Source organism: Acanthaster planci, linkage group LG13 (assembly GCF_054643075.1).
Source record: "Acanthaster planci isolate LZ-2023a linkage group LG13, COTS_SCS, whole genome shotgun sequence".
Classification (NCBI taxonomy): Eukaryota; Metazoa; Echinodermata; class Asteroidea; order Valvatida; family Acanthasteridae; genus Acanthaster; species Acanthaster planci.
In genome coordinates this window covers 15,756,173-15,766,968 of record NC_141789.1, presented here as the reverse complement: position 1 = coordinate 15,766,968, position 10,796 = coordinate 15,756,173, and the positions used below count along the sequence as shown (strand labels likewise).

The 10,796-nt window shown below is 41.7% G+C and overlaps 2 protein-coding genes across 2 annotated transcripts; both read right to left on the bottom strand.

The window, feature by feature from the left end:
- Nucleotides 1-275: 275 nt before the first annotated feature.
- Nucleotides 276-4,390, bottom strand: LOC110973829 (uncharacterized). Its single transcript, XM_022224966.2, has 3 exons — nt 4,272-4,390; nt 3,014-3,233; nt 276-2,363 (listed from the first exon to the last, which is right to left on the bottom strand). The coding sequence occupies exons 1-3, from the start codon at nt 4,296-4,298 to the stop codon at nt 1,654-1,656; spliced, it is 957 nt and encodes a 318-aa protein (XP_022080658.2). The 5' UTR covers nt 4,299-4,390; the 3' UTR covers nt 276-1,653.
- A 136-nt stretch (nt 4,391-4,526) lies between these two features.
- On the bottom strand, nt 4,527-10,563 carry LOC110973901 (uncharacterized). Its single transcript, XM_022225112.2, has 3 exons — nt 9,186-10,563; nt 5,846-6,033; nt 4,527-5,682 (listed from the first exon to the last, which is right to left on the bottom strand). Exons 1-3 carry the CDS (start codon nt 9,841-9,843, stop codon nt 5,482-5,484), a joined length of 1,047 nt encoding a protein of 348 aa, XP_022080804.2. The 5' UTR covers nt 9,844-10,563; the 3' UTR covers nt 4,527-5,481.
- Between the last annotated feature and the right edge of the window lie 233 nt (nt 10,564-10,796).

The window sequence follows — 10,796 nt, the reverse complement described above, 5'->3', positions numbered from 1 at the left end:
ACTGACGTCAACAGTGAGGGCCGGTGAGATACTGGCGATTGGACGACAACGATCCGGGATAGCTTGGCTCGGTTGGCACGTCCCCGCTGGCTATTCGCTCGCTCGCTCGCTGCGTTTCGGGAAAGCTGCGGTACATGTTGCTGGCCGTGTCATTCGATGCATTACGCGAGAAGATAATTCGGCGGAATATTTTGGATTATAGACGCCGCATGGAAGGTTGTTATGTATGACAAGCCGTATGGCGATGAAATTACATGTATGAATCGCTTGATCGATTTGAAGGACGTTCTTTTTAATGAGCTTTTTTATTTATTTTTTTTCACGAAGAAATAACTAAATTGCTATGAACATGGCACACAAAGATTGTACGTAGGCCTGTATCGTTACTGCCAGTATTATTCTTCCTGTTTTGGTAACGTTATTTTATGTAATATTTCTTGAGACAAATTTTGCCAGTTCTGTTAATTAGCCTATGAAGGCAGTACTTGGGTACTGGGCAGAAGTTGGTTTCGGGTCCATTTCTGACAAAAAGGGGGACCTTAAAAATTTTACAAAGTCCTGAAAAAATCATACCAGCTCGTTGAGTCACATGCTTTCATATTTTACGTAATGCTTGCATATATTAGTATTTATCTTTATTTTCTATTGAGCAAGAAATTTTGCGACATTGTTACACGTGATAGGTAAGATATGAATGCACCGAATCCCTGGCGACAAACCACAAAAGGGGCACAGTCTAGTTTGTTTCCCGGGGGTCAAGCATCGTGCGATTTCATCATCCGCCATATGCTGAACACGTGCAGTCACACGCGATCGAGAAAAGCGTGGCAAAGATCGAATACGTGTAGCGTGTGAATCGATCCTCCAGGGAATCGCGGGGGAAATGCGGTCGTCACAAAGGGCGCCATCGATTGACGAGAATGTGCACGCGCCGGGATTTATTTTATGCTTATAATTATTTTTCTTTATATTTTATTTACAAAATTTATCTATAAACGTTACCAAAACAATTATCAACAATGAATTTCAATTACCCTAATAAAAGCTTAAAAGATTTAATTTCACCACAATGTTTGAAATGTAATAAGCTCGACTGACAAAACTGGTGACATTCATAAAACCACTTATTCTGAAATTATATTGGAAAATTGTACTCGAGTACTTTCATATTTATGTTGTCGATCGAAACATTTGTGGAAACTGCCCTCGGTTTCACCATGAAGTGAGGTACCATCCATAGACTTTATACACAATATGACAGCTATCCACAATATAGCAGTTCATGATGCAATCGATGAAGTGATCCCACCCAAAACCTTGAAGTTAATTAATTAATACAGATATTCTTATTTTCATATTAAAAACAAGCAAATGTTCCCTTATGCTCCAACGGCCCACTCCAATAAAAGAAACCATGGTATATAACTGTCCGAAGTAAAACAGGAGAATTGTAAATTGTGTACTTGAAAATATCCTACACTTAAGCAAAGACACAGGTGCATTGACACACTTTAATTCTGTTTTGCTCACGGAAATAACATGTATCATACTTCCATAAAATTTGGCTACTGCAGTAACGAACTTGAGTTAGGTGATGAAAGATTTTTGTCATGATTGTGGAAACTCAAATTTGATAAATGCCTGGGATGGCATTCAGTCAGCCTTGGGCCACACTTGCTTAGGTCCCTTCCAGTGAGTGATCCCATAGGTCAAGCCTTCATCTCGTTCTTTCTTGTATCCCAAGCAGTGTGAGACATAGCGTACACCATCAATCAACCGATCCCTGTTCCGATGCTGGTGACCATACACATGCACCTGTGAGCGTATCATGCGTATCTGTCTCTCCAGAGTTTTGCAGCCGGCATAGCGCGTGAAATTGAAACCAGCCATCGCTCCTTGACGCTTGGGCATCTCGGGCTGGAGGCCCAGCATTCTCCTCTCCTCACCAACACAATGTTCATCTTCTGCTTCAGCTTGGATCAACTCCATCCGAGGCAGGAAGTGGCTGAATGATATTACTGGTGCATCGTAAGCACAGACACGATCCTCATTCAACTTTCCAAAAAACTTGGAGCGACTTCCTATGGAATCAGGCCACTTGCACATGTGATTGTCCATCCAGAGGGTCAAAGTTGAAGGGTCCTCACTCGGACCTGAGACATACAAGGAATCTTGCCTATCCTCCTCTGGGGTAGCATACCATGAAAACAATGGTACAATCCACACACATTCTCCGTCAGATGTCTCTACTTGCCGAGGTTCAGTGTGCACACTTAATGTTTTGCACATTTTTATTATGCTGTTAAATTTACCAACAGATGTCTCTGAGCTAGATTTATCCCTGATCCAAAGTTCATGGTTGCCTGGTAAATAAAATGAACACCTATGTGAGTATCCAAGTGGTTTTCTGGAAAGTTTTGCACTCCGCTACTGGAGCCAACATAAAACAAGGACTTGTGGAATTTCAGGCTATTCATGGTGAAAGACAGCAATAGGTGGAAAGGCTTGCGGTAGCACCATGCGAAGGAATTTATCTCTTATGAGTATGTGTGGTTCTGTAAAGAACCAAGAAGATACTCAACGTTTTGGACTGCGTGCTAGTGCTGAGTCTCCTGACGACGGTACCGCAAGCCTTTCCACCTATAAAACAAGGACTTTTGGGGACCTTATGAAAGAGGATATGTTGTCACCCCAAAACAGTGCTGACTTCCTGCATTCTCTGCATTTGGTTACTGGAGTTCTTAAAGAATCTTATTAAATACCAGATAAATACTACAACTGTAGCAACATGTCATTACTGAGGATACTAGCTTATAAATCAGTTAGTAGTAGAAATCAGTACTAGCTTGGAAGTTGATGGTGGGCGAGGGGTGTGGGTGGGTTGAAACATTAATTGGAAGGTTCGTTAACTACAATAATTTTGTCTATATGAAGTTGGGTGCCAAAAAATGGACTTATCAGACTTAAGAAATGCTCACGAAAGAGAATGAACATATTAGTTTACTGAACAAACCTGGAACGTAGAAGACCTCCTTAAACTTTGTCTTGAGTGACTCTAATGTAGACTTGAGGAGTGTTAGTGAGTCTGTGACATCCCCTGCTAGCAGAAGCACATCGTTGGTATATTTCTCATGATCCAGTCCTTGTATCCATTCCTTGTTAACGAAGTGATCAACATGGATGTCCGAAATGGCAAAGATACGGGCCATCTTGCAACCTGTTTGGCATGTAATCTGGCCACACCATATGCAAAAATAAAATTTTGCATTTTAAGTGATATTGAATGTCTTGAAGAACTAAAAAACTTTGTCTAAATTCTGCATGTTTCTGTAAGTTTGTTTTTTTTTAATAAAAGATGTCATTTTTCAAAATGTGAAAATATTCCTTCACCGTGATAGTCATTGTCAACCGTCTATCTCTTTAAGTTATTTTTAATGCCACCCTACCCTCGGGTATCCATTGCTGGGTTCCCATATGTCACTTCCGAAATGGTCAAAGGTGTCTGAAGATACATTTTAACTGCGCTGCTTTCGTTTTTCAAAATGGCGCTGCCCATGGTCAGCATAGAAATATCACAGGCCCAGTTTTCAAGGCGCCATACATCGAAAAATATACAAGTTGGGTAAGCTTTAGGGTGCCCATATAAAAGTCCAAACTCTGAGGAATACGCTGGTGTAAGTAATGGCAACTTTTTCCCTCAAATGAGGAAAAGGCAAGTTTTCTACAATTAGCAACCTAGCGGATGGTTTACACTGTAAGTAGTGAGCATACCAGTGCAATTTCAGCTCATAAAATGGAGCGGATGTTTAGTTATGCCCCCGGATAACTTTTTCGAAAGAAATCCATATGAATCGGGACAGGGCCCAGTATACAACGGAGGAGTATACGTCAGGCCCTGTTTACGGTACCGGGTGTATACAGCCCTAGGCCAAGTATTTGTGGGGCTAAGCTACCACCCAGCCAGGTCAGCAGGTCAGGGCAGGCGCGTGCGCTCATTGCCCCATTGGCAATGGCATGATTAGGCCTAGCCCCACAAATAGGGCTGTAGTGGCTTTCTTTTACAATCTGTCTCTTTTATCTGTCGCTGTGGTGGCGATAGATAAGAGACAGATTGTAAAAGAGAGCCACTATCTCACTACCTGACTATGTCATGTATGTACTACAGGCTACAGCCCTAGTCATGCAATTTGTTGGGCTAGATTAGGCCTAGCTTGATTTTCACGGTCACTGACAGAAAACAGTGAGTTAAAACCAACTTCATTCTTGCCTACCTTCCGCATGAAACTACTGACCAACATGCATGATATTCACCATGTAACGAACTAAACCCGGATCTTCGAAACACATACACGCATATGACGCAGTCGACGTTTCTTAAAAAAAACATAAAGAAAGGTTTAATTTGGTACCGGAGCACCTCTGAGTACCGAAACATAAGGGAAGACGTTCAGGTGCCAACTTGTGTTATGCTGTAGTACAGCTATTGGGGGCGCTATACAGGTTTTCGCAATGTGTACATAAATATTTTTGTCCAGACGCAGTGTACTAGTAAATTACGGCTGTAAATGTGAAAAATAGTGGCTTTAGATTTTCAGTCTTTTTTACACTCAGAGTATTACAACCTTTTTCAGAGACAACTTTTTCGGGAGATCACTGGAACACCGGGCTGGGGATGTGAACCGGAGAGGGTAGAGTACGGGGATGGTCAAGGGTCAATTGTAGTGAAGGGTTGAAGCGCAATGATCATTTTTTATTTACCTGTCTAAGTTACCGTCGCCTCTGAGCAAATCTTTGTGACTAATGGCAGGTCTCATTCAAAGACTTTATTTACTTTATCACAAAATATCTGAATCGTGCAGAAAATGATGATTTTTTTACTACGCCATTGAAAGAAATTATCAAACGATTAACGAATAATTGTCTTTAACAATGGCCGATATCAAATGACAAAAAAAATAAGTAGGGATTTTACTTCAATAAATTTACTCGTACGTACGTCGCCTGCATCCCACAACCGACAGTTCAAATAAAAACATGTACCAATAACATTTTTGGAACAACTTCAGGCAAAAACTCTCTAGTACCTTTTCCTTTTATAAAATAACCTCGATCACTTGTTCAATAATTCATTGTTCATATCTTTTTTTCTGTCAAAAGGTCAAACAAAGGATCTTTGATCGGTTCAATTTATCCATCAATTCTGCAACCTGAGCTCTCACTTTCCTTAAGTCTCCAACCATCATAACGCAGACAGAAAATCGACGAAGATCTCACACGTCAAACTAAACCCCTTCTCAAGTGATGAAGAACTTTCTTGCCCCAAGTCCCTGCTAATCCGTTTCTTTTAGAGTCAGTCGAGCAGTAACTCATTACATGTACACAATGCTTCTTTGATGCAATAGCAGCCCGTTTTTCGTTCGGGAGGCCACCTTTGCTGATGCACGAAGCTGTCGCAAAAGATTTCTGACTTCATTGCGTATGTCACCATGACGTCATCAGGCGGTTTCGAATTGGACTGACAGATCCGACAGAGGGCACTGTTGCCGTATCTCCTTGTTGGCTCTGCAGCAATTTCAGAATGTTACAAGCAGCAATGCTCTCGGCGTTCTTCTCTTTGAACTCCGCTGCCTTGCACTGTTCTCTCTTGAACTTGGTCCGGCGGTTCTGAAACCAAACTTTGACCTGCAGAAAACAAAGGAACGAAAAAAGGGTTAAACGAATCGTGCTTTCTGTTGCAGATACATAGCGCCCAGTCTTATCTGAGCCTGAAGAAGGAGAACATATCAGCATTCATTTTTCGTGACGACTTTTGGTTGATTTTTTCACGCATTCATCTTAAAGATACCTGAGTTTCTGTCAAATCGAGGTTGGTCGCCAGTCGAGCTCGATCCCTTCCCACCATGTACTGGTTGCACTTAAACTCCTTCTCCAGCTGCTCCAGTTGATACGACGTGAAACTCGTGCGTGCTCTCTTGGGACGATCCAGATCTAACGCCTTAGGGAAGACCATCTCGCGGGGTCGACCATTTGGGTCTGTAGGTGTGAAAGAGGAATATTAGTTTTGACTTCCTAAAAGTTTTACGCTGAAGAAAAGTTAGCCAGGAAGATTAATCGGCAATATGACGAGACTGTACCACATATAGCCTATACCACTGCAAACAAGCTGAATTCTCCACGCCATTATTACTGTCGTCATCGCTACGAACGCAGCCATTATGCATATGCATTAGATCCTCAACGTCACCATTGCCGTCACAGTATTATTAACATCATGTCTACCTATTCCCTATTATTCCCATCCCATCCAGCGACGTATCAAGCTTTTGATGTGGAGTGGCAAATTCAAAAGTGAATGCGGCGTTGGGCTCATTCGACACGAAAAAAATCCCAAAAGCCCTACTTACGATCTCGAAATCCAGGCTTTTATTTTGTGGTGTTTTTTTTAAGGGTTTGGTACTAACATCTGATAAATAAGTGTACGGGTTACTTTATTTCCTACCGACCTATGAAGTATTGCTTGTTGAAAATAAATCCGTGGGGGTAAGTTTCCCCTGCTCCCCCACCCCCGCGGGATAAGCCACTGCCCACCATATCCCCATGTCTAGCTTTGAATGTTTTCACTGACGTATTGGGATGTCCAATTCCGGCAGATGACACTTCCTCAATCTTAATCTTTCCCACTCTAAGCGCTAATCTCATTGTCAATCTCTCCACGTCTGAACAGTCATTGCCCCCTCTAACAGAACTCCCAAATCTCAGGCATTCCCCCCTCGGTCATTCCCTACTCAACTTTTTGTTGTCCCCCTCTTCGACTGTCAATTTTAGTCGGCTGCTCCTCCCAGCCAAATGACCAAGTCATGTTCCTTTCAAATCCAGCAATTAGGCTACCGTTCTCTTCCAATTAGCTGTCGAATCAATAAGATCTAGCGGGACTGAGTGGGGTTTACCAGCATGGGTCTCGTCAGACCTACTCGCCCCCCGCTCTACACCCCCGTGTAGAGGGGCACGGGGTGCCCCCTACAATTCTCCTAGCATCGACATGATCTCCGCTAATGATCATTAGGCACTGTGACACGAGATGACATTTCATTTGGCTAAGTTGTTGTGAAGACTGCACGCTGACCCTGTCTTAGTGATCAAACCTAATTAGAACCGTTGACGTGACGAGTTGATCATTTGGAGTCGTTGGCAGTTCGTAATTTGACGGCCAACATTCTTCCAAGTTACGTTGCATACTACAAACCTATGTTTATTGCATAATGTTTTGAAGCATATTTTGGAGAGAGAGGAGAATGAAATGGTGCCGATTGCCAAGACATAAAACCTACGATTCTGTGAAATAAATAAGTAAACAATAATAGATATAAGGGTCCTTTTCAATTATTAACCCCAACAGAGCTAAATCCACCGGTTTCAACATAATTTTACACTCACCCTGAGAGATTAGGATGAAGTTCAACTTGGATTCCAACATACTAAGAAAAGAATGACGTTTTCTTGATCGAGAGCAGATTGTGTGAAACAATGTGTCAGGCAATGCGTTCCCCAAAGACGCCATACGAATGCCCAATTATAAATAGTTTGTATCTTTTTCGGTCTGATTTCTCGTTTGTGTTTGGTTTCTTCGTTATTTCGTTCACTTGCGTGTCCGATGGCCCAATTCCTAATTGATTAATTTGGTTTGTAAGTTAATTAATGAATTCTTTGCCTGAGTTGATTGTTTTATTGATCGATTTTAAAATGTCATGAAAGATTTACGGGCTATATTATGTAACCACAAAACATTTATTGTAAACACAAATATTCAAACTCCTGCCAAATACGAGCTGTTTTCTGAAATAAAAACGTTTCGAATGTGTGTGAAGAATCGAATGATTTCAAACTGAATTTTTATAGGCGTACAGTTTTGAAGTTCGAAGTTTTTAGCATTTTTCTCCGCTTAGCAGGGAAAGTGGGCTTGTTACTATGAAAGACGACAAAAGCGATGCACAGGAAAGGGCAAAACGATACCTTACATATAAAGTTCCATTATATTTCACTTTATAATAAGCGTTTCAACGTGGCGTCTTGTCCAAAACGCTTTTAGCAGATTGCTATGAAAATAAAAGATGATTACTGCTGTATGGTGACGTAAGGGATAGCTAAAAGAGGTGAATGCTCTACATTCACACAAAGGGATCGCCATCCATCAAGCGCAGCTAAGGTGGATATATAGCGATGGACGAATTTAAGTTCTTAGTTTATTGTTGATTGGTGTGTAGAGTGAAATCTGTTTAATATTTGATGAACTTTTCGACATCGTTCCTTTCAAACTGATGGATTTCATGTTGTTATGTTCACATCTAGAAGATTCCATCGTCCATGTATTACATTCCAAATATCGTGTCTACTAGTTGTCACATGGCAACTCCCCAGTCCTCGGTTCCTGGTTATCCGCGCCAATCTCATAATGGAAATAATATACAATAATTCTAACACGTGTAATTAACCAAAAATAAGATGTTTCACAGCGATTATGCCATTGCTATAGCAAATTTGGACTGGAAATTCTACCATAACATAATGCAGCACTCATTGATGAGCCCAATGCACAATAGCAGTGCGACAACTCCCCTATAAGCATATTCCACGCAAAAATTCCATGAAATTAATGACTGTGAAATTACAGGTTTGTCAAATTTGCAGGTTTCGAACAAGCGCTGTGCAAAGGTTTGACAATTGGAATTCATTAAGACTGGACAACTTGTGACTGTCGCATCATGCCTCGTGCCGTCTACCAGTGTTTACACCTCGAATTACAAGAATTTAATATTAAGAAAATGCCAGTAGGTTATGTTTCTAAAAGGAATACAAATTACTTTTTATAAAATGAAGACGTCAACTTGGACACTTTCATTATTGTATACAAAATTTCTATTTTGTCACTGAAATGAATTTTTTTGAGGTTTGTGTAGCAAATTCATTTAATTAATCAAACTTACAAATCAACAAGATGGAAACTCATAAACAACTGCACCATACTTTCATGTCTGGGATCAAAGCGTGGACACAAAAACTTGTTTTCCACGCTAAAGAATTCCAAAAAATGACATTCAAACGTTTTATTTCAACCCAATCTCGAATGTGGAAATCTGAATCATTAAAAAAAATCTGAGTTCAATTCAAGCAATTAGTTTCAAACGTACCTTGGAAAGTCAGTACCCTGCAGAATGAGTGAGTGTCTGGCGTATCGTTCCCCGTCCTATGAGGGGTTGATTCTCGCCTCGAGCTCGCTTCAGTCTTTCCACCGTCCCCGGCTCCCAGTGAGCCACATCGCACCTGTCTTGTCTCTTTCGTCCGTTCAACCGATTCCACGTCCACCGCTGAAACCCGACACCGCTGCCGGTCGAAACTTCCATCCAATCGGGGGAATTCCGCCGTACGGTGTGGAGATGCTGTCCGTACATCAGACCCGATGGAGGAATGAGAATCGCTTGGAGGTGTCGGGGTGGTTTTTGCGGTGCGAAAGACAGGTGGAACTCGGTAAACCGGGAGCTGCTGATACGTTACTTGCCTGTAATGATGCATTTTATCGTAAATATCGTAACTGTGATAGTCGTACACGGCGGGCCAATATGACTGTGCCCACATTTCCATCTTGAATGGAATCAAGTTGCGATTGGATTCTGTTGAAAATAAGCAATCGATGTTTCTCGAGTTGGCCAGACGGTAGTTATTGCTTCGTCGCCAGATCAATAATGGGCAGCATGAACCAATATTGTCTGCTGTCGACCGGGCGGATGGACTAACTTTTTCACTATAGATCAAAATAATAATAATGGACTGAAGATTTTCGTCAACCATCGGCGCTGACTACCGACTTGTTTCGCCCTGAGAGGGCGGGCTTCACCGCGGGACGTCTTTCAGGCCGCGTCAGGGTCCCTGCCAATTTGATTGACAGGCTGTCAATTATGGATTTGGTGGTGTGCTGGGAAAGAACTTATTAGCTCGCTGGCCTTTCAGTGGTTCTTCTTTTTCCTCGTGTGCCGTGCTGATTTTGAAACCCAGGTTACATGTAGCAGTATAGTGTAGCTGTCCGTTAGGGGCTTATTAGTGGTAACTTGCTACTGTAACACGCTGGTCATTCAAGGTTTACGGCTGCAGCTCTTTTGACAAGTGTCACGACGAGTCGAACAAAGTCTTGTTTTGGAGTGTCAACAAGACCTTCTTCGACCATGGAGGAATATGCTTCGACTTCAACTTAAGTTACATAAGTGATGCATGAGTGTTTAATGTGACTCAAAGGTGGAAAAGGTTTATAAAAATCTAAAGGGCTACGCATGGTTTCAGGCGATGACAACTTTTGCAGTCACCTGTTCGTATTTATAATATAACGCATGCAATATCCTTTGACCGACCAGAATAAAATTGGATGTTGAAAGTGACATTTTGAATAGTTTGGGAGGGATGAACAAGACTTTATTTCGGCAATTCCGCAGGTACATAACTGAGGAGTCAGAACTGTCAATTATCCTTCTATCCTATTTCAATGATTTGGGCTGCCCCTCCTTCATTGATAAACGAACCAAAGAAAAGACCAATACTTGCGAACCCTTAATGACCGTCAATTGTCATGTCTAATCACTGCTTCAACATGTCAGTCCTTAATTGGGGGAGACTGGTCAACCACAGCGCCCTCAACGTCAGCATGGTGGGTGAATGTCTGCTTCGTCTTACAGAAGTGCACGTTTCAGTTTTGGTGCGAAAGAACAGATGAAGTCTTGTTATTCAAATTATCAAAAGTGATTTCAACACAG